This window comes from Corythoichthys intestinalis, chromosome 18 (assembly GCF_030265065.1).
Source record: "Corythoichthys intestinalis isolate RoL2023-P3 chromosome 18, ASM3026506v1, whole genome shotgun sequence".
Taxonomy (NCBI): Eukaryota; Metazoa; Chordata; class Actinopteri; order Syngnathiformes; family Syngnathidae; genus Corythoichthys; species Corythoichthys intestinalis.
Window position 1 is genome coordinate 46,617,746 of NC_080412.1, and position 26,553 is coordinate 46,644,298.

Sequence of the window (26,553 nt, forward strand, 5' to 3'; positions counted from 1 at the left end):
CACTAGAGAGCAGTTTATCCACCCTAATAAATACAACTAAATGCAAACACTTTCAAAACAAACTATTACAACGCCACTTAAATTAAACGAATACTCGAAGGAGCAAATTTAATTTGAATCTTTTTTTATTCTAATCGTAATCGATTAATCGTTGCAACAATAAAATTACACATTTATTGTACTGGAGGAACGTTTGACGTATATTTTAATTAAACAAAAAACAAACATTGACATTAGCTTCAATTTCAATGTACATCCAATGCTCTTAAATGATTAAAATTTAGGTTTTGAATTTAGGAAATTGGGGGGGGAAACTAGATGAAGGTTGAGGTCACTGCCATTTTTGTTAACTGTTATTTTGCAAATCATTGATTTAAAAAAAAAGAAGAAAAAAAAAACAATTTTGAGTGAAAAGCATGATTTTGTTTGAATTTTTTATAGGAATAACTGCCAAAAGCAGTTTTATCAGCATTTCATTGGTTTTAGGAGAAGAAATTCAAGCCACTTTCCCCCCTGCTTGTAAGTCCCACAGCATGGCAAATGGGCATTTGCGTGTTGTTTTCAGCACCATTGTCTGCGTATGTTCCGGGACCTGTGCCCGTCTCATCATCCCCTGTACTTTGCATTACGGCACCTTATTATTTACAAATTAAGCACTGATCATGATTATAAAATAGCCCATCTCGTGGTAGAGCACACCACTAACCAGTGGTATAGCCCGTGAGAAGCCGGGACCTGGCAACTGATGTAACAATCGCTTCAGTGAGTTGGTTTCAAAAGCAGACGGGTTAGTAGAAGGTACGTAGCCTTCTTCATATTGTGCCTTTTGGGAACGAGACAGGACATAAAGACCGGTTTGATCTTGACGAGCTTTTTAGGGTGTCAGGGCTTTGCGGAGATGAGTTTTCATGAGGCCTAGCCATCTTGAGAGGAATGCCTTTCAGGTGACACTAATTGCCGCTGCACCCATCAAGCTGTCATAAAAGGAGAAGGCTTTGCCTGGCAGAGGTTGTGCTCTCACAAACACACCATGTCACCATGGGGAAAAAAAAGATGCACGCTTGAAAACACGAAAACTAATCCGCCAGGCAAAAATTGAAATCTTTGGAAGTGCACGCCGCCGTAAATAAACTCAAATGTCACGGCTTGAGAGCCATTGAAGAAATAGTTTATTGGAAAGTAAGAAGCTCATCTCATAAATAAGATTGAAGACTTGTGTCTGTGCTTTTACAAGAAGGGACTGCATCGCTCCCAAACAGAAGGAACGGCTTTGTTTGACCTAGTATACTCCCTAGACCTCTTCAGCTCGGTTGAACTCGCGTGGAACATTAAGCATTGACATCACTCATAAATGTTAGAACAACAAATAGATGTAACGCTGCTGCACTGCAGGACACGACCCAAAGACGGACGAGGAAGCGGTGCTACGCTGTCAAGATCTGGAAGTAATAAAGAAGGTGCTAACTATGTGCAAGAGCTCTGTCACAGGTGAATAAGTATGCCAGCCAAAATGTGGAATGAGTCAAAACAAACCATTTATTGCGGAATTCAGCCACAGCCTCTGGCATATTCTCATTAGCGCTCAGGTTTTGGCTGGTCGGTAAGGAGTTATTGTTTTCGACAGCCGGTAAAACAGGAAATAGCCGTGGCTTATTTGTATGAAGGCGCGTGTTGGATTGAGATAATGGTTTTCGCATAGCACGCGCAGGAATGAGTGTTTTCAAATGAATTTATCAAGGCGCACAGAAAACACCACCTGGAGGTGGCTTATTCACCCCGTGATGGAGAAATGAGCATGTAAAAATGGAGGGCGATGAGGCAGGTAGCCTCCGTGAATGCTTCAGTGTATCGGTCAGTAGGTTTCATCATCATAATGAGGTCTCCGCAGCTGCCGAGCCCAAAAGCTGTTGATTTATCGCCCCCTCCCCACAGCTGCAGGGTCGTTTAATTTCCATGTATAGTGGGATGAGTTTGATTACATAGCGCTCATTCCAGCATGGGCGATGACTCCTAAGAGTCACTGTAAAATGTTCATTACGGAGCCCCGGCAGATGATTTCACAATAACTGATTGGCCTCCGTGGAAAGTTAATTGACGCTAGCTTTGCACGTAATGCAAAAGCTAGCATTTCTAATATTCCTTTGTTTTTCAACGGCGTTCCTTCCCAGGGCCATTGTTTAACCATTCAAATGACCAGAGGCGGGTAGGAACACAGTTGCATTTACTCCATTACATTTAATTGAGTAACTTTGAGGAAAAACGTACTTCTAAGAATAGTATTAGTAAGCTATACTTTTTACTTGAGTAGATTTGTGAAGAAGAAATGCTACTCTTTCTCCACTACTTTTGGCTAATCTTGTCACAAGGGTGTAGGTTTGCATATGGATGGTAGGGGCATTACACTACCAACTTTTCAGGATGCTCAAATTGTCCCCACCAACCCTCAAGCAACCTTATATGCATTATATAAAGACTTCAGCTATACAGGTAATTTAGATTGTCTTCCCACTTGTTGTAAGGAAACAATTGACCCTACCATTATGAAGTGAAATATCTTCATTGTGTTCAAACTTAGGGGCCGTTTACATGGTGATCCTCGAAGAATACGAAACATTTCAAATTTGCATTTGAGTCTCCATTTGAACAATGTCGCAATTTCGCATGAAAACGATGTAGTATTCATGCCAGGCCCTAGGGGGCAGTGCAGATTAACAGGGCGACAGAGAATGATGCACTTTGACCCCAACAAGCTCCCTCAGCCCGGAAAAAAATATGCCCGCCCACTCGAAGCAATGGCATTTTTCTTTTGTTCAAAAAGGTACAAAAATTGAAACATTTAACATATTTAATTTAAAAATATTAAAACAGTAAATTAAAGCAGACATTCCGCCATATTTGCTGTTTTTAATGTTTAGTAGCACCACTGCGCACGCCCGATGTGACGTGTATGAGTGCTGACGTTTACGGCGCGGTCTCGCGCCGTGGGAGCCTTTGATATGCATGCCGAGGAGCTCCCCTCAAACCCCGGCAATCGGATTCTTCCACTTTGGAGGTAGGATTCGGAATTTTTAGTCTTCGCCGACACCATATGCACGCGAGGCGAGTCCGCTACTTAGTCATTGCGTCTTTGTGTCGCAGAGTCACCATGTAAACTGCCCCTTACATTTACCCGTTTTCACTTGCTGAATGTGCCTGTCCATCCCCCCCCCACCACCTCAAACACACGTTTGATAAGCTGATGACTTGACCCAGCCCCAAAAAACACACGCATGCTCACACAGCCCAGATAGGAATACATGTCGACAACATGCCGCCTCCTCCACCCCCTTTGAAGACGAGGGATATTAGAAAATCTTTTCGGCCAGCAGCTGCCACTGTTAGTAATTTAAAAAGACGCCAATGTTGTGGAGATGGGAAACACACCACTAATTTTGCTACTGAAAGTTCGACCTGCATCAGAGTAGGCATAACAGCAACATAAACTGTGTGAAGTTGCTGACCTGCAAAACTTGAGTAGGAAGCTGCTAAAAGAGAAGTGTCCTTCTGTTTGTGTTTTCTACTGTTAACGAGAATTAAACTGAAATGTAGTGAACTCTGCTGGAAACTATCAAACCAGAAAAACGTGGGCAAGAAGCTGCTTAGTGAGAGAGACAGGTGCTGCATAACCTCAAATGTTGCTCACAAAACACAACGTAATCATAACTATGTACATTGAAAAAAAAAAAAAAAAAACTGTTGTCCATTACAGACTCAAGCTTGCTGTTCTATGATCACGCCGTGTTGTTCAATCATGTGGCGGCTTTAAAGCACCGCAAAAAATGAAGTACTTGACATAGAGCGCATTGATTTCATAATGATATCGATGGGACACATTGTGGGGGGCCGATTAATAGGGGGCCTGCATTGTTGGCGTGGCTGTCAAAGCTGACCGAGTGGAATCACAGACAACAAGCATTTTTTGTTGAAAAATTCTTGTAAATAAATGCTTAAATCCCTGAATTCTTTATAGATATGGAGGTAAAACAGTCGATTCATAGTTAAAAGCAAAAAAAAAAAAAAAAAAAAAAAAAAAACGTGCAGTTAGCATTTATTTTACGTAAATATTGCAAACTATGATGCTAGTCAGTAAGCAAATGTAGCGGCTGCCTTATGAAAACGAGCTTTTTCCGTTGAAAATTTTTGTGAGTAAATGCTTAAATCCATGAATTCTTTATATATATTGACGTAAAACGGTCAATTGTTGGTTAGAAGTAAAAAAAAAAAAAAAAATTTTTTTAAAGCCTGGGCAGTTAGCATTTATTTTATGTAAATATGTCAAATGTGCTGCTAGTCTTCAAGCCACTGTGGCGCCGCCTGATCACAACAAAGAGCTTGTTACGTTGAAATTCTTGTGAATAAATGCTTAAATCCATGAATTCTTTATAGATGTGGAGGTAAAACAGTCCCAATTCTCGGTTAAAAGCAAAAAAAAAAAAAAAAAAAAGTGAAAAAAACAGAGCGCTACCCTCAACATGACTCAAAAGCGCAGATTTTAATCTATTTTGAAGTTTTTATTTGGCACCGATTGACCAAAGAAAACTGGAGATAAGTTCCTATTATGAAATTAAAAGGATCATAACTACCGTATTGGCCCGAATATAAGACTATGTTTTTGCATTGAAATAAGACTGAAAAAGTGGGGGTCGTCTTATATTCGCAGTCTAGACATTATACCCATTCACGACGCTAAATGGCACCAGATATCATTGAAGCAATGTTCTGTCATGACAGATCTCAGCTACTCTCAAGTTTAACCAGTTTGCATTATTTTATTGCAATGTTTTTCCTTATTCATATTTGTTTCAAGACTAGAATTAGACTTCACTTTAATGGTTAATGCAGTTATTACAATTTTGTTGTTTTATCACAATAGATTGGTTTATTTACATTTCAAAAACCAGAAGCCATTCATTTACGAATGTGATTGCACTATAGTTTACATATTTAAATGTTTAGATATAAAGATTTGAATGAGTCAAAATAACATGCTTTTTCTCTCAAATATATTGTTATAATCATGTTTCAGATGTACTGTAATTATTTTCTGTATAAAAATTAATTTAGTGTTCAAAAAGTCTTTCCCCCCCCCCCCCCAAACTTGACTCTTGAAAAAGAGGGAGTCGTCTTATAATCAGGGCCATCTTATATTCGGGCCAATATGGCTTTTATCCACTAGAGGGCACTCATGCTTTTTGGACAAATGTTGCTTTCTTTCGGTAGATTTTTTGTCTCTAGCTGGAATTCAATGATTTTTCAAAATGTTGTACTTATTTGGCTTAATGTTGATATGTAATAGGTTATAGTACAGTGTAATAATAAAAGTTCATATAGATAACTTTGTGCTAAGAAAAAAAAAAAAAAATCAAACACCGTAAACATTTAACGTTACTGTTTACATTGACTGACGCTGGGCTGCTTCCGGTGTGCAAACACCCCAGCCACTCGAGGGCGACTTACACAAATCTCTACTCAGATTAGTCAAAAGAGTAGACTGGCATATTGATGTGTCAAGAGGTACATGCTAGATTAGATTCGTTAACAAATTATTGATAACTTCTCTGTGGCCCGGTAGCAAATGCGCCACGGACCGGTAACAGTCCCTGGCCCGGTGGTTAGGGATCACTATACTAAAATACACAGGTTACATTTTCAAGTGAGAGTACACTGATGCAGTCTGAGAAAAAAAAATGGCTCCGTCCCTCCCATTCAAATGACAACTAACTAATCTTAACTTTAAAACATGGATAAGGTTGTTGTTTTTTTATTCCCCAATTTACATGACGGTGAATGAATTTCCAATTTTAATTTGAAGCCTGGCTGGCATCCCGGAGATGGTGAGGACTATTGAAGCATTATGGTTAGAAGTGTGGGAGAAAATGCAAAAATTTACACAGCAGTAAGCCAGTAAGAGAATGGACAGGTGAGCAAGAGAGCTGTCCCTCTGGGCATTTGGCTGCAGTAGCTCTGAATTTAAGGCGGTGTGATGTCTCCCGACATGGCCAATGATTCATAATTGAGGCAGGACAGCTGTTGCCGGCCGCACTGACAGGTCCCAGGGAAGGTGACAGATGACAGAGCCCTCAGGGGCTCAGTCCAAATGCTCTATGCTGGCTGCATCCCCCTGTGTCCTTCATGAGCCGCCCTCGTCCATTTAAACATTCCTTTCGTCTTTTACTTTTTCCTATCCATCATCTGAAAATACTCAAATACAACCGGCACAGAATTGGAGACCTCTTTAAAAATTGATCATTTTTGTAATTTGATTATTTTTACACAAATATAAAACAATTTTCCAAGGGGGAAAAAAATGCCGAGCTAAAATCGTATTGTAGGAGACTAAAACATAATGAGGCACATGCTAGTTTTCGTCTGACGAGACAAAAATGCGCCATATTTTCTGTCACGTGTTTACAATGTGTGACATTTTATGTGAAGTTAGCCTCCATCTTCAGTGTCTGGTTGTGCCACTGCTGACGTGCTCCGCCCCCTTACTCGACTCACCAGTGTGTCGTCTCCAGTCTCCATGAGGCTTACACACACGGTAAAATTGGTTTTCTTGGCGAGAGAGAATATGAAATGTTGCTTTAGCCTTCAAAAGGTCTGTGCTCAGTGATCATAACACACTAATGTAACTCGTAGCGTTAGCATAGCATTCACGTTATTAATAGGTTAATGCTAATGGCGAACACACTCAAACTCTCAGACAACTTTTTTTTATATACAGTTGGTGGCGTCTAGGTGGGTAGAATTAATTGAAAATACTGTTATGTAGTTTTCCTGCTGAGTGTGTATAATCAAAAAGTTATATAGTATTAATTTCATAGTATACTACTATATATTATATATATACACACTACTATATGTATATACACAATAATACTTTATAACAAAGTAACTAACATTAGTGCAGTCATGGATTACAGTAAACAGGGCAGTGCCGTTTCCATATATATTTTTATAATATTATGTATTTACAGAATATATATTTTTTCCCCAAGAGGGAGCTTCCATGATCCTAATTTAATAATAATTAAGTAAAATATTATATATATATAAAATTTATTTATTATTTTATTAAATAAAAATGCACATTGATAACGACGCACATATAGGCAAATTCAATTTTTTAAAAAATCGTTAGAAAGTTGTATGGACTTACAATCCGCTAGCTCGTTGTCTTCCAAAATTACACGTGGGTGACGGCACTTCAAGTGTTCGTTCTTAGCCGACGTGCTACCGTAGTATGCGAGCTTAGCAAAGAGTAGACACAGCGGCATCCTCCATATTTTCCTTGAAATAATTCCTGGCCCGCTTTTTTGGCTTTATGCCGCTTTCACCGTGTTACCAATTCTGCCCTTCTTCGTAATTGGCGGTGTTCAACTCCTCGCTGTAGTGAGGAGTGAACCGGCAATTCACTTGGCTCGTTGCCATCGGTTCGTCCGATTTCCTCCTCAGGAAGGCGGAGGCGTGCATAAAAACACCAAGAGGTGTCGGATGGCTTTTTATTGATACTTGTATTGACCAAAACAAAAACGTGGGGGATGCACCCATTTAACTCAGCGCTACCCGTGCATTTTCCCAACTCTCACCTAACTCGCTCCCTCTCTCTCGCTCGCCCACTTTCTTCCTGTCTGAAAACTGTTTTTGAGCTTGTCTGATTTGACCATCAGCTTTTTGTCTGTTCTAATTCCACATACCCTGCTTAACAGTACAGTCTCAAGGCCCTTACATCTTTGCGCGGATGTTGCCCTCCTAGTAGTAACTCTGCATTCTTGGCAAAAGAGCAATGAATTCTGAGGGAGTTTGATGCATTTAAGGGGTTAGGAGCCCAGACAGGGGCAATTTCTCCCTCTGCCACAAAGCATGATTGGAGGAGTGTTTCCATTTTCTGACAGGCTTAAGGCAGCAGCGTTCAAGAAGATGGTAGGGATAGATTTTGTGTTCAATACTGTGAATGCAATTTCTTCTTCAGTTCTTTTCTTGTTTCCCATTTCCATACTAATGCCACACTTTCCCCATTTGTCCGGCGCCTCAATCAGCATGCTTTCGAGTGGAAAGCTTTCAACTCTTAATAGGCTATGGGTCTTTTGGCCTTTGAATTAAATATGTAATCACCAGTTTGACTCGCTCCATCAGCATCAAACATGCATGTTGTTCTGACTCAGCGCTTCAAAATAGTCCATTAATGAACAAATGATTGAGACTGGACTGTTAGAGAGTATTAATATGACTGGAGTTGGGTTTTTTTCCACGCCTGAATCATGTTAAAACATCATGTAAAAAGGGCCAATTGAATTACATGATAACCAGTGTTGTGACGCGGGCAGTGGAGTGCTGAGGGTGCTGCAGCAACCCCTCGTGTTGGGGGGAAAAAAATAGATTGGTAGATTTTTTTTGTTTTTCTTCTTGTTAAAATTAAGTGCAATGGCACCTCGACACATGATCGCGTCGCAACACGATCTTTTTGATAGCCGATGTAAAACTTGACTCGCAATTTGTTTCTACATCTGACGACATGCTCGAAACATGATGATTTTGAAGGTTAGTGCAGCCGGATGAAAAAAATAAAAAGGTGAGGCTTACCATTGAAATGAAGATGGAAATGACAGAAAAATATGAGCGTGGTGTGCACGCCCGTGAACCGTCTCTTCTAGGGAGTTAGTTGGATCCTCCTCAAAACTGGTAAGACTGTTGATGAGACATGAGATGTTAGATTTTCAAAATGGTGAGTTTTCATTCAGGGGCCTGACTTGGCTCCATACTGCCGCCATACAAAGCCCTTCAAACAATGATTCAAACAGCGATATAAGCGATGGATCTCTTCCCTTGCGCTCGATATAAGTTTTTGAAGAGTTGGAGGAAGAAGAGGAGGTTGGAATTTTATGTTGGACCTAACAGCCAGACGCAAACAATGTGCCTAGACTACCTGACATGGAATGGAGACAAGACCCATCGAGATTACAAGATTGGTAAAATATAGACTGTTATTATTTTCATGATTTGAAGATGCAGGCATTTGCACATAATTTTATGTTTTTGTCTATTTGATGACATTGTTAAAAAAAAAAAAAAAAAATCAGACTTCATGTTCATTTTGGCAGATCCGGCAGCTCTCGTGCATATAAAATAATAATATAAAAACATTGGGGGTAAGGAGATGAGTCGTTGATGGCTTTCTGCACTTTATTGTGGCAACAATAAGAAAACAAAATAGCGGACTGCTGCCGCATTCGACCGCGAAGTTTTGCTTCTCGCTCATCTCCCCCTCGTCTCCTACTACTCACAGCACTCCAGTCCCAGCGTCTCTTAAACGGATCATGCATAGTGTCTTGTTATGAGCTTTTTGTTGACAAAGGTATCGAACACACGACGTGCTGACAACTTTGTTTCTTTATTAACACATGGAGCTAACAGTACGAACACGGCTTGGGGCTCTCGGCAGGCTGTGCGGAGCGATAGATAGGGGCTGTGCCTCTCTATCACACTCCCGCCTCACGTGACCAAAACAAGAGTAACGTTGCGTGCACTTCAAAGTGCCTCTTTTTTGTTGACTATTCTTCGTGGGAGTTTTCCCCTAATCATACCAAATAATCAAAGCACTATGGCACGCTACAGTGACGACAGTGACTCTGACGTGGACCTTACAACAATGTTGGAGTTCGTCAGGGAACGCGTGTTTGCGCACTGCTGAGCTCCCGAGTGAAGAGTGGTCAAGGTGGAAATATTTTTTGTGAATAAAATTTGCATAGGTGGAAGCTTCTCCCCTTTTTGGTACTTTTATACACATATCCTAGCTATCACGCGTTACAATGTACAAGACATGGATTACACAAGGTGTGCTCTTTGGCCTGTACTGTATGTAAAGCACACGACAGCTCTGGATGCTAACAATCTACATAATTATATTGGGATAAGTTTGAAAACTAGGGCTGTCAAAATTATCGCGTTAACGGGCGTTAATTTTTTTAATTAATCACGTTAAAATATTTGACGCAATTAACGCAGATGCCCCGCTCAGACAAATTTAAATGACAGTCCAGTGAAACGCTCACTTGTTAATTGTGTTTTATGGAGTTTTGCCGCCCTCTGCTGGCGCTTGGGCGCGACAGATTTTATAGGCTTCAGCACCCATGAGCATTGTGCAAGTAATGACATCAACAATGGCGGGCTACTAGTTTATTTTTGATTGAAAATTTTACAAATCTTATTAAAACAAAAACATTAAGAGGGGTTTTAATATAAAATTTCTATAACTTGTACTAACATTTTTCTATTAAGAACTACAAGTCTTTCTACCCATGGATCGCTTCAACATAATGTTAATGCCATCTTGTGGATTTATTATTATAATAAACAAATACAGTCCTTATGTACCGTATGTTGAATGTATATATCCATCTTGTCTTTCCATTCCAACAATAATTTACAGAAAAATATGGCATATTATATAGATGGTTTGAATTGCAATTAATTGCGATTAATTACAAGTAATTTTTAATCTGTAATTAACTCGATTAAAAATTTTAATCGTTTCACAGTCCTATTGAAAACGCAATATCCTTACCTTGAATATCTGCTAATAAAACCGGAGTTCCCAACAGCATACACTCTCGCATCACCAGTTTTGCCCAACTTTTGTCTTATCAGGTATTTGCTGCACACATTTTTCCCTGAAGCTTGTCTTGTGAACGACCGGCAGTGCTGTCCTGCTCCTCACTTTTCAGATCTGGTTCAAATAGGAAGGGTAGAACCGACGACATGTTGGGAAAGCTAACGAGTGACACGCTGGAATTTCGGCAACGGGCCCGGTGACGTCACGCACTGCGACGTAACAAGAATGGCGACCTATCACTTAAAATAATTTTACAAACTTTACTAAAACAAAAACATTAAGAGGGGTTTTAATATCAAATTATTATAACTCATACTAACATTTATCTTTTAAGAATTACTTGTCTTAAAAATAGAGGATCCCTTTAAAGCGTTCCGAGATAGCGGATCAAGTTGTTTCTTATTTTGGCCATCAAAAGACATTTTGATCTCCGGCAAACCAGCCTTCTCGTAAGCGATCAAATAGTGAGGAAAAACGGCTAAGATAAATAGCATACACTGTAAACTGCCTTCTTTAGTCTACTATTGACTGTCTACTTTTCGACGGGCAGCGCCATTTTGTCGAGAGACGTCAGATTGAAGCAACTTGTGAAGTTGGGTTACATTTTTTTTTTCCCCTGACTTCGCGACTATGGCCTCCCAATTCGTGTGGGGTGTTAATGAGATTTTTCCTGGTAGAGACATAAAAAAAGCCAAGCTGCAGTTTGCCAAAACATACCTGAGAAAGCCAAAAACGTTTTGAAAGAATGTTCTCTGGTCATATGAGAAAAAAGTACAGCTTTTGGGGAAAAGGCATCAACATAGAGTTTACAGGAAAAAAAAAAAAACGAGGCCTTCAAAGAAAAGAACACGGTCCCCACAGTCAGACATGGCAGAGATTCCCTGATATTTTTGGGTTGCTTTGCTACCTCTAGCACTGGACTGCTTGACCATGTGCCTGGCATTATGAAGTCTGAAGATTTCTGTTGTTCGCAGTTATTTTGACTAAAGGTTGAGCTACCAAATATTAGGCTGAGGCTGCCAATACTTTTGTCCGGCCCATTTTTGGAGTTTTGTGTAAAATTATAATGATTTTTTTTTTTCCATTCTCTTTTGTGTTTTTTCGTTGCAAGCAAAATAAATGAAGATATTACTACCAAAGCATTTGTAATGGCAATCCATTTGCCATTTGAGAAATTCAGCATTATGTGACAGAATTGCAGGGGTGCCAATACTTTTGGCCAGCAGTGTATTATATATGGTAGCTACCATCAATGAGCGGGTACGTGGGGTGTCTAGGTCCTCCAGAGAAAACGGCAAATAAATTCATCAGGAAAGTGGAAGCAATCAATTTACTCGCTCCACCGACAGTTCATGGCTTGGCTCTTTCCTTATTGGATACTATGATTAAAGAGAGATTAGTATCACCAAAATGACTTCGCACAACATGATGAAAAGAGGAACTCACCAAATGAGGAGAAGAAGCACGCATTTAAAATTGAAGCACCGACTACCTTCTTTGCATTAGTGGATTTTAAGGGGGGGGGCGGGCCCCCACCGGATGGCCGAAAAGTGTCATTGCACGTAATTGACTTTCCTATACGATATATGATTTCAAAATTTTAAAAATTTCCGGTAAAATATTGTCTATAAAAGTTCTAAAGCAATAAAACAACAAAAATGAATGAAATGAACAACAAAATTTTATAATGGGTGAAAATTATTTTTCGAACAGATCATGTGACTATTGTAATGATATGAGCAAATCGTATCTGCATGCTCGATAAGTAACGTCTGCTCGTCACAGCACACGGAAGCTCGAGAGAGCTGATATAAAGCCCACTAGTGGAAAGTGATGATGATGCCCCTCTTCTGTTCTGTAAGATCTGTCAGTTAAAAATGTCAACCCTTTCAGTAAGTTGTCTATTCAAGAAACCCACAAATACAAAGTAACAACTAGCACCTTAGACGGTCATTTGCTTTGCTCAGCCAAAACCACCTGAGGAACAAAGAGGCAAGATGGATATATGTGATTTTTTTTTTCATACCTAAGCTTTCAAAAGCGACAACAACTACTGAGCAAGAACCAAGGATTGAAAATGTGGACCATGTAAAGCCAGAGTGAACCGGCCAAATATTGAGCGGAGTTTCAGTTTGCCCCACTAAAGATGCTAATTGTACAACAAATTTTCCACCCTTATAAAATTTTGCTCCCAAAGCTGTTGTAGCGGTGAATAAGCCCGCTTTTACATTCAACTGGACTCTCAAAGTGCTAAATAAACAAGTAACATCGTAAACATACACGGTCAACCAAAATATGGCGTAAATTAATGCTTAACAACACGGCAAAGACAAACAGTGAGAGAGCGGCGTGCAGTTATTGTGTGTAGCTAACATGGCAGAATGTGTAAGAGAAGTTTTCTACATGACCATGACAATCCGTCCATGATCAAACGTACAGTGGGGCAAATAAGTATTTAGTTAACCACTAATTGTGCAAGTTCTCCCACTTGAAAATATTAGAGAGGCCTGTAATTGTCAACATGGGTAAACCTCAACCAGGAGAGACAGAATCTGGGGGGGAAAAAACAAACAGAAAATCACATTGTTTGATTTTGAAATAATTTATTTGCAAATCATGGTGGAAAATAAGTATTTGGTCAATACCAAAAGTTCATTTCAATACTTTGTTATGTACCCTTTGTTGGCACTAACGGAGGCCAAACGTTTTCTGTAACTCTTCACAAGCTTTTCACACACTGTTGCTGGTATTTTCGCCCATTCCTCCATGCACTCCTCTAGAGCAGTGATGTTTTGGGGCTGTCGTTGGGCAACACGGACTTTCAACTCCCTCCACAGATTTTCTATGGGGTTGAGATCTGGAGACTGGCTAGGCCACTCTAGGACCTTGAAATGCTTCTTATGAAGCCACTCCTTTGTTGCCCTGGCTGTGTGTTTGGGATCATTGTCATGCTGAAAGACCCAGCCACGTCTTATCTTCCATGCCCTTGCTGATGGAAGGAGATTTTCACTCAAAATCTCTCGATACATGGCCCCATTCATTTTTTCCTTTACACAGATCAGTCGTCCTAGTCCCTTTGCAGCCCCAATGCATGATTTTTCCACCCCCATGCTTCACAGTGGGTATGGTGTTTTTCGGATGCAATTCAGGATTTTTTCTCCTCCAAATATGAGAACCTGTGTTTCTACCAAAAAGTTCTATTTTGGTTTCATCTGACCATAACATTCTTCCAGTCCTCTTCTGGATCATCCAAATGCTCTCTAGCAAACCGCAGACGGGCCTGGACGTGTACTGGCTTTAGCAGGGGGACACGTCTGGCAGCGCATTGTGTATTTGATAGTAGTCTTTGTTACTGTGGTCCCAGCTCTCTGTAGGTCAGGGTTACTAGGTCCCCCCGTGTAGTTCTAGGATTTTTGCTCACCGTTCTTATCATTTTGATGCCATGGGGTGAGATCTTGCATGGAGCCCCAGATCGAGGGAGATTATCAGTGGTCTTGTATGTCTTCCATTTTCTAATAATTGCTCCCACAGTTGATTTTTTTACACCGAGCGTTTTACCTATTGCAGATTCAGTCTTCCCAGCCCGGTGCAGGTCTACAATTTTGTCTCCGGTGTCCTTCGACAGCTCTTTGGTCTTGGCCATCGTGGAGCTTGGAGTGTGACTGACTGAGGTTGTGGACAGGTGTATTTTATACCGATAATGAGTTAAAACAGGTGCCATTAATACAGGTAACGAGTGGAGCCTCGTTAGAAGAAGTTAGACCTCTTTGACAGCCAGAAATCTTGTTTGTAGGTGACCAAATACTTATTTTCCACTCTAATTTGGAAATAAATTCTTTAACAATCCGTTTTCCGAAATTTACGGGTTCGCAGTGAGTCAGCAACAGGCACACTTTTGCGAAATATACGATGTTCATTGATTAGAAAATGCAGAATAAATGAGATTTATTGACTACAATCCCACAAGAGCAAGCAAAAAAAACATCAAAACAAGCATAACAAGTGGTAACGATGACGCTAGATCTAGCTTGTCAATCCCAGAATCCCCGCGCTACCGTTACAGCACAACAAGATGTTCCTTAGCAATAAAAATCGCTTACCGTGACAAATGAGCGGGGAGCCAACGCTCCGGTAAAGCGGCGAAGGAACAAAGCCGAGCGATCCGTATGTGATCCTCCAGCGGACTTCACGGGTCGCCCGGAAATGTCCGGTTCTTGTAGGAACGCGCCCCGTGCGGGCGGGGACGGCCAACCCCCGCCCCCAGGAGGCGCACGCCTTGCCCAAATGACAAATATTAAAGCTACTTTTGGTTCAGCCCCTTGAAAAAGGGCTTCTCACATGGTCAACAAGTTGTGCCGTCCTGGTACCAGATGTTCTATCCCCGCGGGAAATATTATGGTTGCAAAACAAGTTATCTCGTGAGATTCCCTCCTAACTATGGAACCCAAGGTGAAAAACAATAACAGGCGTTGAAGTGGAAACAAGGAGAAGTTGTTACAATCTAGGTCACAGAGGCAATCATTCATCACAAAGGCATAATGTGCTAATGTTAAGACATCACATAATATTTTCCCCCATCACAATCAAACAATGTGATTTTCTGTTCCCCCCCCCCCACATTCTGTCTCTCATGGTTGAGGTTTACCCATGTTGACAATTATAGGCCTCTCTAATCTTTTCAAGTAGGAGAACTTGCACAATTGGTGGTTGGCTAAATACTTATTTGCCCCACTGTAAGTAAATATTCCTCTATTCAAAAAAATTTCGTAGTGTTTACTTTGTAACCGCTGTATTCGTGGGCAATATTTAACAAAAAGTTGCAATTTCTGATTGGGTGCAAAATTTGACAGAACACCTGTTAACACTGGCGGGCGTACCATCTTCACTGGATGACGATCTTGGCCAAATGTTTAGCTGTCCTAAGCAGCCTGATTTAGAATTCCCCTAAAAATGATGGGAAACAAAAAAAACCTTATTTTCAACATATTATTATAATTATTCTTGGAAGTTAATTTTATTGCTGAAACTGTGTTTCGGGTTCATCAACATGTTGTGCCCCCCCCTGCCCCAAAAGTCAAACTCCGCCTATGCTTCTTTGTTGAAATTGTACCAATAATTATGAAATAGCTCTTAATTTTTGAAACAATAACTCTAAAAATTGAAATCTAAACTTGCCACAAGTATGAAACATGAATTGCCCTAAGGAAAAAAAAAATGACATGAATGCTAATGAGTCTGGGAATTACACGCTTGCCTTCAATACGTCTCTTTTGAAAAGAAATGAAGTCCGTGGCTTTACTTTCATCGGTTGTGTCATGCACCCACCGGTCTAAAAAGTTCAGCCTTCCTAATCAGCTCATCAGTATGGGTGACGGAAACCGTCTTTCTTGTACTTGTGACTTCAAAGAATCCAATGAATATTTTGTCAAATGCGCTGAGAAAATATGTGACGCTTCACAGCTTCGACATCAAATGTCTTCGCTCGGGTATGCCTGTGCAGGTAAGAGCCTCTGTGGTCCTTGGAAAAAAGTACTCACTTCAGAAAGAGTATACTCAGTCAAGACTTATCTTGGCTCTCCAGAGGCAGGCAGACAAAGCTCACACATGGTCTAAAGACTCCTGCGGTAAATTAGCCGTTTGAGGAATTGCAAATGCCAGGAAACATACACATTAACACAGAAAATTAATTCCAATAACCTTTATAAAATGAATTTCCATACAAACCTAAGACTGTCCCTATCCTCCCACGCAGCCGAGCAATTTACTGCCCGTCTATCTCCATCAACCCAACCCACACAAGGCCGGCAAATATTGGAAAAACTCAAACCAAATTTGTCATAGCTCTTTACTGGATTAACCCGTGCACCCTTATTTCACTTGAGAGTGTTTTATATAACAAACGTTAAAGGTTATTAAGCGCATTAGAAGCAACAGCAGTCTGACACAATTGACCGTAAATGCAACGATATCAAGCCACTTGTAAATAAAAGGGGTCACTTGTTGCTACAGAGTGATGGCTATATAATAATTAGTTTCTCTCTGCTATTGAGATACTTGTATAAGGTCATCGTTTGTTGTGGGGAACTCTCAGTCAAAATAGATTGGACGTCTAGCGCCCACGGATGGGAGGCGGGGTGTCAGTCTTGGACTGGGCAAAAGAGTTTGTGCGTGTCTGCGTTGAAGGCGACACTGATTACCTTCTGTCAGCGTCACCCGAGAGTAGGCGGACTGGCAGACTGGTTGCAAGACTGCAGGGGTGCTCACAATTTTTTGCTCCAAAATCTACTTTTTCAGGAAAAAACCTGGGTTGGTGGGTAGTGGAGTTGTGTGTGTTGGGGCGCCTTGAAAAGATTAGCAGCATTGTATGTGGTGAGCTACTAATGAAATGACCAAGTCAAAGTCATCAACTCATATTTATATGTATACAGTGGGGCAAATAAGTATTTAGTCAACGACTAATTGTGCAAGTTCACCCACTTGAAAATATAGACCCTACTCACCAACGTCACAGAATGACGTGTCGCTGTATCCGGCCGCCATATTGTCCGTCTTTGTTTATCCGTATTCTCAATGGTTTCAATTTGTTGTGCAATTTATAGTGCAATTCATGGAAGCCCCGGTGCTTTCAGACGCTGTAAACTCATTGGATGCGTTGCATAAAAGTCGTTATGTGGAAAAGCTTCAGTCTATCCATTCGCCCGATCCATATTTGATGCCTAAATCGATATTTTTCGATCCGCTGTCTTTGCCCTCTCTGCCTGACATCTGCTACCCTGATATATACAACTATCTTTTCCACAGAAACTCGACCTATTTTCACGAAACTTTGAAAAACATTAAGAGCAGCACTCTAAGCAACATTACCCTGTGTGATTTCTAAAATGGCGACAATCAAAAAAAAAAAAAAAAGTTGACTGCGATGGCCGACGCTTCAAGGATAGGTGGATAGTGGACTATTTCTTCAATAAAACACGCAACAACTGTGTCTGCATCATTTGCAAAGAGACAGTCGCTGTTTTCAAAGAGTTCGATGTGACGCGATAATATTACCGAACGAGACACGCTAACATGTACGACACCATTACAGGGAAGATACGCAGCAAGAAATTATAGCAACTTGAAGCTAGTTTCATTTCACAGCAGCAGTATTTCGCAAGAGCCCGAGTGTCGAAAGAGAACGCCACAAAGACGAGACTGTTAAAAAAAAAATAAAGCAAATGTGACACACAGAAGGGCTTGCTAACATTTGTTTAAATATATTGTTCTATGTAAATCAGCCAAGGTAGCCCCCCACATTTTTACCACACCAAATCCAGGCCCCCTTTGCAAAAGGTTTGGACACACCTGTTTAACTGATGATCCGTAGACGAGGCCAGCTTCTTTCACTTGGTACCAGCTAAATATTATTCAAAATGTAATGATGGTGGAAGAAATAAGCATCTTGAATTTGAAACTGTATGTTGTCGGCGATTAGCCTCGCAATGATCTTAATTGTGGTTGTCAGCCCAAAACCCTCTAAATGTATATTAAATGCATCTTACCAGAAATAAAATGACTACTACATAATCAGTGGTAATCGTTTGGAGCCCAGTTTTCTCGTCGACTTGCAGCAGTCCATCTCGCTCTCCTCTCCGGGTCTCTCGGAATACGGTAGAACTTCAAGTCTCTCCGTCTATCTTCTCTGTTATTGCAACCAACCGCCACACACGCCTTCACCATTTTGATTATTAACGTTAACGAGCAGAAAAACACGCCATAATAGGAGGAATTTACGTAGCGGTAATGCGTCAACACGACAAGTAGACGGACAACATGGCGCGGAGGCGTGGTTGTGACGTCATGTGAGTACAGTCTATTAGAGAGGCCTGTAATTGTCAACATGGGTAAACGTCAACCATGAGAGACAGAATCTGGGGGGAAAAAAAAAAAAACAACAGAAAATCACATTGTTTGATTTTTAAAGAAATCATGGTGGAAGATAAGTATTTGGTCAATACCAAAAGTTCATCTCAGTACTTTGTTATGTACCCTTTGTTGGCAATAACGGAGGCCAAACGTTTTCTGTAACTCTTCACACTGTTGCTGGTATTTTGGCCCATTCCTCCATGCAGATCTCCTCTAGAGCAGGGGTCCGCATCTGCCGGGCCGTGGACCGGTACCGGTCCGTGGCGCATTTGCGACCGGGCCGCACAGAAATAATAATTTAATAACGACCGCATTCTGGCCAAATTAACCCTGTGCCCCAGCTTAACACACCAATATCCCTGTCTACTCTAGATATAATACTACGTGATAGATTACAATGTCGTCATAGAAATCCATTGATTGGACTGCTAGCAGTACATCTTGTTTGTGTATATAATATATCTATGTGCGCTTGTCCTCGATAATAACGTATTACTAGGCCGCGGGCGCAGCACATTTGTTCCCGGAAATAATTAGTCCCCACACGAGCGAAGATAACTGGAAAACAGACATCTTTGGAGATATTTTTATGGCGAAAAGGATATTTTTACGGCGAAAAGGGCACCTGACGAGCCTACAACCTAGAAGACCCACGAACTGCGAAGGAGTGGATTCGTGACCCGTTTGTGAATAAACCGAGTGATTCGAGCATGTCTGTGCAACAGGAAGATCAACTTGAAGAGATCGCAAATGACGGCGACCTTATTAAACGTACATTTGAGACAACAACTCTACCGAGGTTCTGGATTAAAGTCATTCTGGAATATCCTGACATCGCGACAAGAGCGTTGAAAACCTTGCTACAATTTCCAACATCGTATCTTTGTGAAGCGGGCTTCTTAATTAATGTTTAACGACAAGGCGAAGTCGTTAATGGTGAGAGCGGTGTGCAGTTGTTGGGTGCAGCTTACATGGCAGGTTGTATCGGAGGAGAACTTTTCTACAAGTCCTTCCATGACCAAACGTAAGTTAATATTCCTTTCTTTCAAGAAAGTTTGTAGTGTTTACTTTGGAATCGCTGCATTTGCGCATTTTGCGGCTATGGTTAACGTTACGCGCATGCGCAGAACCGCATCGTTGCAATTTTTGATGGGTTGCAAAATTTGTCAGAACACCGGTCCATGAAAAAAAAAGACCCAAATAACACTGGTCCGTGGAGCAAAAAAGGTTGGGGACCCCTGCTCTAGAGCATTGATGTTTTGGGGCTGTCGTTGGGCAACACTGACTTTCAACTCCCTCCTCACTCCGTGGAGTCAAAATGATAACAAGAACGGTAAGCAAAAATCCAAGAAGCACACGGGGGGACCTACAGAGAGCTGGGACCATAGTAACAAAGGCTACTATTAGTGTCCCCATGCTGAAGAAAGTACATGTCCAGGCCTCGTTTTTTTTTTTTTTCCTTTAAACTCTATGTTGATGCCTTTTCCCAAAAAGCTCTACTTTTGTCTCATCTGACCAGAGAACATTCTTCCAAAACTTTTGGCTTTCTCAGGTAAGTTTTGGCAAACTCCAGTCTGGCTTTTTTATGTCTCTGGGTCAGAAGTGGGGTCTTCCTGGGTATCCTGCCATAGAGTCCCTTTTTATTCAGACACCAATGCATAGTACGGGTTGACACTGTTGTACCCTTGGACTGCGGGACAGCTTGAACTTGTTTGGGTGTTAGTCAAGGTTCTTTATCCACCATCCCCACAATCTTTCATTGAAATCTAGCGTCAATTTTTCTTTTCCGTCCACAGTCCCGTGGGCTTTACACTTATTGATGACACTGCGCACGGTAGACACAGGAACATTCAAGTCTTTGGAGATGGACTTTTAGATTTGCCCATGCTTCCTCACAATTTTGCTTTTGAAGTCCTCAGGCAGTTCTTTGGTCTTTTTTCTTTTCTCTATGCTCAATGTGGTACACACAAGGCCACAGGACAGAGTTGGAGTCAACTTTAATCCAATTTAACTGGCTGCAAGTGCGATTTAGTTATTGCCACCACCTGTTATGTGTCACAGGTAAGTAACAGGTGTTGTTAAATACACAAATTGGAGAAGCATCACATGATTTTTCAAAGGGTGCCAATACTTTTATCCGGGCCATTTTTGGGGGTTTGCGTAAAATGATTAAAAATTATCTTTGTGTTTTTTTTCCTAGCAAGCAAAATAAATGAAGATATTACTACCAAAGCATTTGTAATTGCAATCATTTTATGTGAGAAATTGAGCATTATCTGACAGAATTTTTGCCCAGCACTGTATGACCAAAAAAATCAGAATTGCATTAAGTTTTGCGGTATGAACATAGCCTTAGTAACTTATTTCTTGCACATAAGGGGCTGTTTTGTCTGGCCAAACATTCTTTCTCATGCATTCACATTTTAGATGTATTTTATTGTTGATAACACTATGGTCAGGGCCGCCCCAGGCCATTTGGGGTCCCTAAGCAAAATAACGCAAAAGGGCACATATTTTTGGCCCACCATTTCGTCACAGTGTACTGTGAAACCCATACATGCAATCCAACCCATACGTCCATATTTTGTATATTAATCAGATTTTGTTGCACTGCATACTTCAAACTTCTCTCCCCAAATGATTGTCAGTAGTTACAGTAGATAGCACCAAACCTTTTTCTAAAAGTGGAAAGAAAAGTTAAGAATTTTTATTTTTTTAAAGCTTGTAATCAAGTATCAAAGCTCACAAAAGTCAAATAAAGCAAACTGTAGTAAACAAAATAGAATAAAAATAAAACAATTGCCAGATTGGGGGCCCCCCTACTGGTCAGGGGCCCTAAGCAGCTGCATAGTCTGCGTATAGGCTGGGCCGGCCCTGACTATGGTTTTAGTATCTTCATTTTATTATGAACTAAAACAATAGAAGCATGTATGTCTGATTATTGATTAGCATGTTAGCAAAAAGACATTTTCCCTTTAAGGCCATACAACTGATTAATAGCAATTCCATTCATTTTAATGGGAAAATCTGATTTGAGATGATGTCCTTTGAAGTCACTGAGACAGTTTGAGGTTCTTTTGTGAGGAACGAAAAATAAAGTGCATTGAATGTTGTCCTTGTCTGAAGGTTTGAAGACGAGCAGCTGAGCGCAGCGGTGTCATGGTGAGCTGCGATAAAAATCAAATCAATCAGTGTCTGACCTCACGGATAATTCCAGAAGAGGTCACCTCCAAACTCAGTCGCCAAGAGTCCATTAGCCTCCCTGCGCTTATTGTCGGCTAGAGTGATAGTTTGTCAAGGCGAGCGCATTCATTTTGTTGTTGCCGCTCCGGTGCGGTGTGCTCACATTGCCCACCGTCTCGGCTCTTTCAAACCGCCTCACTCACATATCACTTGGCAGGCAACACATTTTCAGCTCAGCGGCATAACACATCTCCCAATGACACCATCGGTTTTCAGAGCATGCGGCGTGCTAGATGGCACTGTTGTCTTTCAAAATTTGACGTCACGGACGTTTGGGACTTTACGGCTGTGTGTTTTTCACTTCATTGACCAGAAAACAAAGATGGACTTGAAATGGTTTAGCATATTGCAATAGATATAATGGAACAATGTGTATATGTTCTGTGGTTTTATTTCAGGTGGTGAATGCAAGTATGTCGGAGGGACAGCGCGTGACCCTGGAGGACACGGGTGGCCGGGAATCCTTTGTTCTCGCCAACGAGTCAGTTTTAATACGTGGTCTTGTGCTACGCAGTCGGAGCAATCAGATCTCCATTCGTTTCCGTAGCGACCAACAGCACCACTCGGGAGTCATTCAGCTTCATTACCAAGGTGAGATGATGATTCCTGATCTAATATGTCTATGATGAATTGGCCAAATGCTAACATGAACCAGACTCGCTCATTTTCATCTTTTTAGGGCATTAGTAGCACCGGCAGAACTCATTGTGAGCATACCATCGCAAAATAATACAAGAAGACACGTGTAGCCAAAGCCAACAAGAACATGGTAGAATGCACATTTTCATTTTGAAGCTGTTGTCATCTTTCACCACAATATCAAGCATTCAAAGAGTATGGACGTTCAAAGGGAATTTGAGCATAAACAGTGACACTCATGATGCCATAAATGAGCACTGTAGGCATTAATAGATATAGAGCTTCAATGCTTTCCTATTTATGAATAGAAATGTCCCATGTAATACTTGCATAAACATATGAAACAACAGTCACCTTTTGACTTCAATATAACACGAGCATTCACAGCGCTTCTGTTCCACTACAGTGGTATGAAAAAGTATCTGAACCTTTTGGAATTTCTCACAGTTCTGCATAAAATCACCATCAAATGTAATCTGATCTTTGTCAAAATCACACAGATGAAAATACAGTGTCTGCTTTAACTAAAAGCACATAAAAATGTATAATTTTTCATATTTTAATGAGGATAGCATGCAAACAATGACGGATTGGGGGGGGGGGGGGGGGGAATAAGTGAACCCTCTGCATAAGGAGACTTAAAGAGCAACTAAAATCAATTTTTACCAAACATTTTAAGTCAGGTTTGTGCCCAATCACTGCTGAGTGGTTTAAAGCGAGCCTTCCCACTATAAAACACACACCTGGTAAGAAATGTCTTGATGAGAAGCACTGTCTGATGAGCATCATGGCTCGGTCAAAAGAGCTGTCTCAAGACCTGCGATCAAGGATTGTTGATTTGTATAAATCTGGGAAAGGATACAAAACCATCTCTAAAAGTCTGGATGTTCACCAATCGACAGTCAGAGAAGTTGTCACAAATGGAGAGAGTGTGGCACTGTTGCTTTCCACCCAAGGAGTGGCCGTCCATCAAAGATGACACCAAGAGTTCAGCGCAGGATACTCAGGTAAAAAAGAACCCTACAGTGTCCTCTAGACTTACAGAAATCACTGACACAGTCCAATATCTCTATGCACACATCAACTATATTAAAAACTATGGCCCAAAAAACAAAAAGACATTGTTGCTCGTTTAATGTTCCCAAAAAGGCATTTGGACACTCCACAGACGTTTTGGCAAAATATTTTGTGGACTGATGAAACCAAAGTTGAATTGTTTGGGAGTAACACACAACGTCCTGTGTGGAGGAAAAATGGAACAGCTCACCAACATCAACACCTCATCCCCAGTGTGAAGCATGGTGGAGGGAGAATCATGATTTGGGTCTGTTTTGCTGCCTCAGGGCCTGGACAGTTTGCAATCATTATTGGATGAATGAATTCAAAAGTTTATCAGGATGTTTTGCAGGAAAACCTGTGGCTGTCTGTCAGAAAGTTGAAGCTAAAAAGAGGAATGATGCTGCAACAAGACAATGATCCAAAACACAGAAGTAAATCAACTTCAGAAGAGCAAAATACACATTCTGGAGTGGCTAAGTAAAGTCCAGACTTGAACCCCATTGAGATGCTGTGGCATGACCTAAAGACAGCGATTCATGCCAGTCATGCCACGAATCTGACTGAACTACTGCAGTTTTGTAGAGAAGAATGGGCCAAGACTAGTCCTGATTGATCAGCCAGACTGATCTGCAGCTACAGGAAGCATCTGGTTGAAGTTATCTCTGCCAAAGTGTGTGGGGGGGGGGAGGGCCATAAAATATTAAATGTGATGGTTCACTTATTTATTTTCCCCCAATTTCCCCCAAGCATTGAAATATGAAAACCTATATATGTTTGGATGGTTTAGTTAAAGCAGTTTTTTCATCTGTGTGATTTAGACAAAGATCAGATCACATTTGATGGCAATTTCATGCAGAAATGTAAGAAATTCCAAAAGATTCAGATACTTTTTCATACCACTGTTTAAGATCGGGTGAGTGTAACTCCTCTAAGTGTCATTTAAGCATTGTAGTTTACCTTCAGTGCACGGCCCTAATCATACCTGAGCAAGATGTCTTTGCAAGCGGAGTCAGCGGGCGGTAGCAGGTCGGTCAATGAATTTCAGGTAGAATGGCGTCAGCCCAGCTTGGGAATTTTCGCTAGTTGCCATCGTGTTTTCACTGTGCCACCCCACTTGGAACGATTCGACACGCTGAGAGCCTCGCTGGGTGTTTCTTTATTCGTCACGCTTTCATTTTTGCTGACACTGTGAAAACTAGAAAAAAAATACACAAAATGTAAGAGTGGTGTCCAATTAAAACATAATCCAACAACAACAATAAAATACATTTCTGCTTAATTTCCTCCTACCTCCATTTGCCTTCCAGGGCGCAATCTTGGATATATCAACCACCCACAACAGACTCCAAACAAACAATACAAGCAAAGAGGTGTAACACAGTAAATCCCTAAAATACGAATAGAACCAACAATTTGTTTATAGCAACGGTGCCCACACCAGTCTTCAAGGGCCTCTCTTGGTTTTGGTTTTTTGTTCCTACCGGTCGAGCACAGACTGTTTAACAATGAGGTTTCCGCTAAAACAAGCAGCACCTGACTACAATCAACTGATTACACTTGTAGGACACCTTGGATGAATGTCGTCCTGTTTTGTTGGAAAGAATTCCTGCACCCTTTGCGACCCGATGTGGAATAGTTCGGGGACCCCTGATTTATAGATTTACCGCTTAAGACACGCTCACACTGTGAAGGAGGTACCGTCTAACTGTTATTTTACCTAGAGCTGCAGCTATCGAATATTTTAGAAATCGAGTAATCGACGGAAAATTCTATCGAATAATCGAATAATCGCATAAAACATTTTTAGGGGGGGGGGGCAAGGAGCATTTATAAATATACATGAGAAAACAAGACATTGAATCCAATACTGAACCAGTTTCAGTCAATCAATGTCTTTATTTTCAATGTACATTGTTGAAAACAGCCAACAATTGCATCTCAGATGTTACTAGGAAAAAAAATTCACTGCTTTCTCTCATAAAACTTCTAGATCTTATAAAAACAAACAAAAAAAAAACAAACATATTTCTTACCTAAAAATGTAATTACGCTTCATAACACACATCACTTGAAACCTACGTGTTTTTCCCACGTGTTTCAATTGAATTTCCATTTGTGTCAGGCTATTTTTAAGTTCTAGTTAAGTTTTAAGTTAGTCTAAACCAGGGGCGGGCAAACTATTCCACAAAGGGCCGCAGTGGGTGCGAGTTTTTGTTGCAACCCATTAAGAGGACACATTTTCACCAATCTGCTGTTTTACAAGTGCAATCAGTCGATTGCAGTCAGGTGCTCCTCATTTCTGCTGAAACCTCATTGGTTATACTATCAGTGCTGGGTCAGTTGGAACAAAGACCAGGACCCACTGCGGCCCTTGAGGACCGGTTTGCCCACCCCTGGTCTAAACTGTAAGTACTGGTAGGATTTTGAGTTTTTGCAGTGTTCAAAATAAATGTATGATACCTGCTGTGTTGGAGCACATCAGGAACCAGTGCTACTTGGTGTTTTATTCAGCAATGACTACTGAGCTAAAACTGACCGTTAGCTTCATTATGTTTTAATTTTACACCCTCATCACTCTACAGCGCTGTGTGTTTTTACAGATTAAATAAAGCCTGTATGTAAGACACAGTGGTCATAATCAATAGAAACCTAGCCCTCCGAAGGGCTAACGTTACGTGAGCGAGTGACAGTAACGATATATTTATTAGCGCTGAAAAGCCGGCTCTGATTGGCTTACCACGACACATGACTCTAACCCTCAGCCAATCACAATCACTTCCATCGCATCTCTCGAGGGGCTGCATTAGGTTGGCTCGTTTTCCGACAATTCACGTCACCTTCAAAGCGTCTGCCGTCCTCAAGATGGAAGCAGAATTATTGCTGGCTGACAGTGGGAGATGGGAACGAGGCTAGCATCAGGTGTAGTAAACACAGAAACGTTACCAAACTTTGGAAAGCATTGTCTAATTGAATGAGCAGGGACAAACAGCTTGGAGTCAGAAGTACGTGCGCTATTCTCGAACCTGAACGCACCCCAAGTCTTGGATGACAAATCA

At 41.0% G+C, this 26,553-nt stretch overlaps 1 protein-coding gene and 1 long non-coding RNA gene across 5 annotated transcripts in view; one reads left to right on the forward strand and one right to left on the reverse strand.

Annotated features, from left to right (window-relative positions):
* LOC130906121 (seizure protein 6 homolog) overlaps positions 1-26,553 on the forward strand; it is a 227,229-nt gene that overhangs the window by 139,657 nt on the left and 61,019 nt on the right. For all 3 annotated transcript variants that reach the window (XM_057820079.1, XM_057820080.1, XM_057820081.1), the window contains exon 4: positions 22,198-22,390. In XM_057820079.1, the coding sequence (XP_057676062.1) occupies positions 22,198-22,390 (193 nt within the window). The remainder of the gene's footprint in view (positions 1-22,197; positions 22,391-26,553) is intronic.
* Positions 1,171-25,001, reverse strand: LOC130906124 (uncharacterized). 2 transcript variants are annotated; one of them, XR_009061225.1, is made up of 4 exons: positions 24,788-25,001; positions 24,480-24,692; positions 8,623-8,727; positions 1,171-1,439 (listed from the first exon to the last, which is right to left on the reverse strand). It is a non-coding gene; the product is annotated as an uncharacterized LOC130906124 (long non-coding RNA). The 2 variants fall into 2 exon arrangements; XR_009061224.1 differs by lacking the exon at positions 1,171-1,439 and adding an exon at positions 5,666-6,594.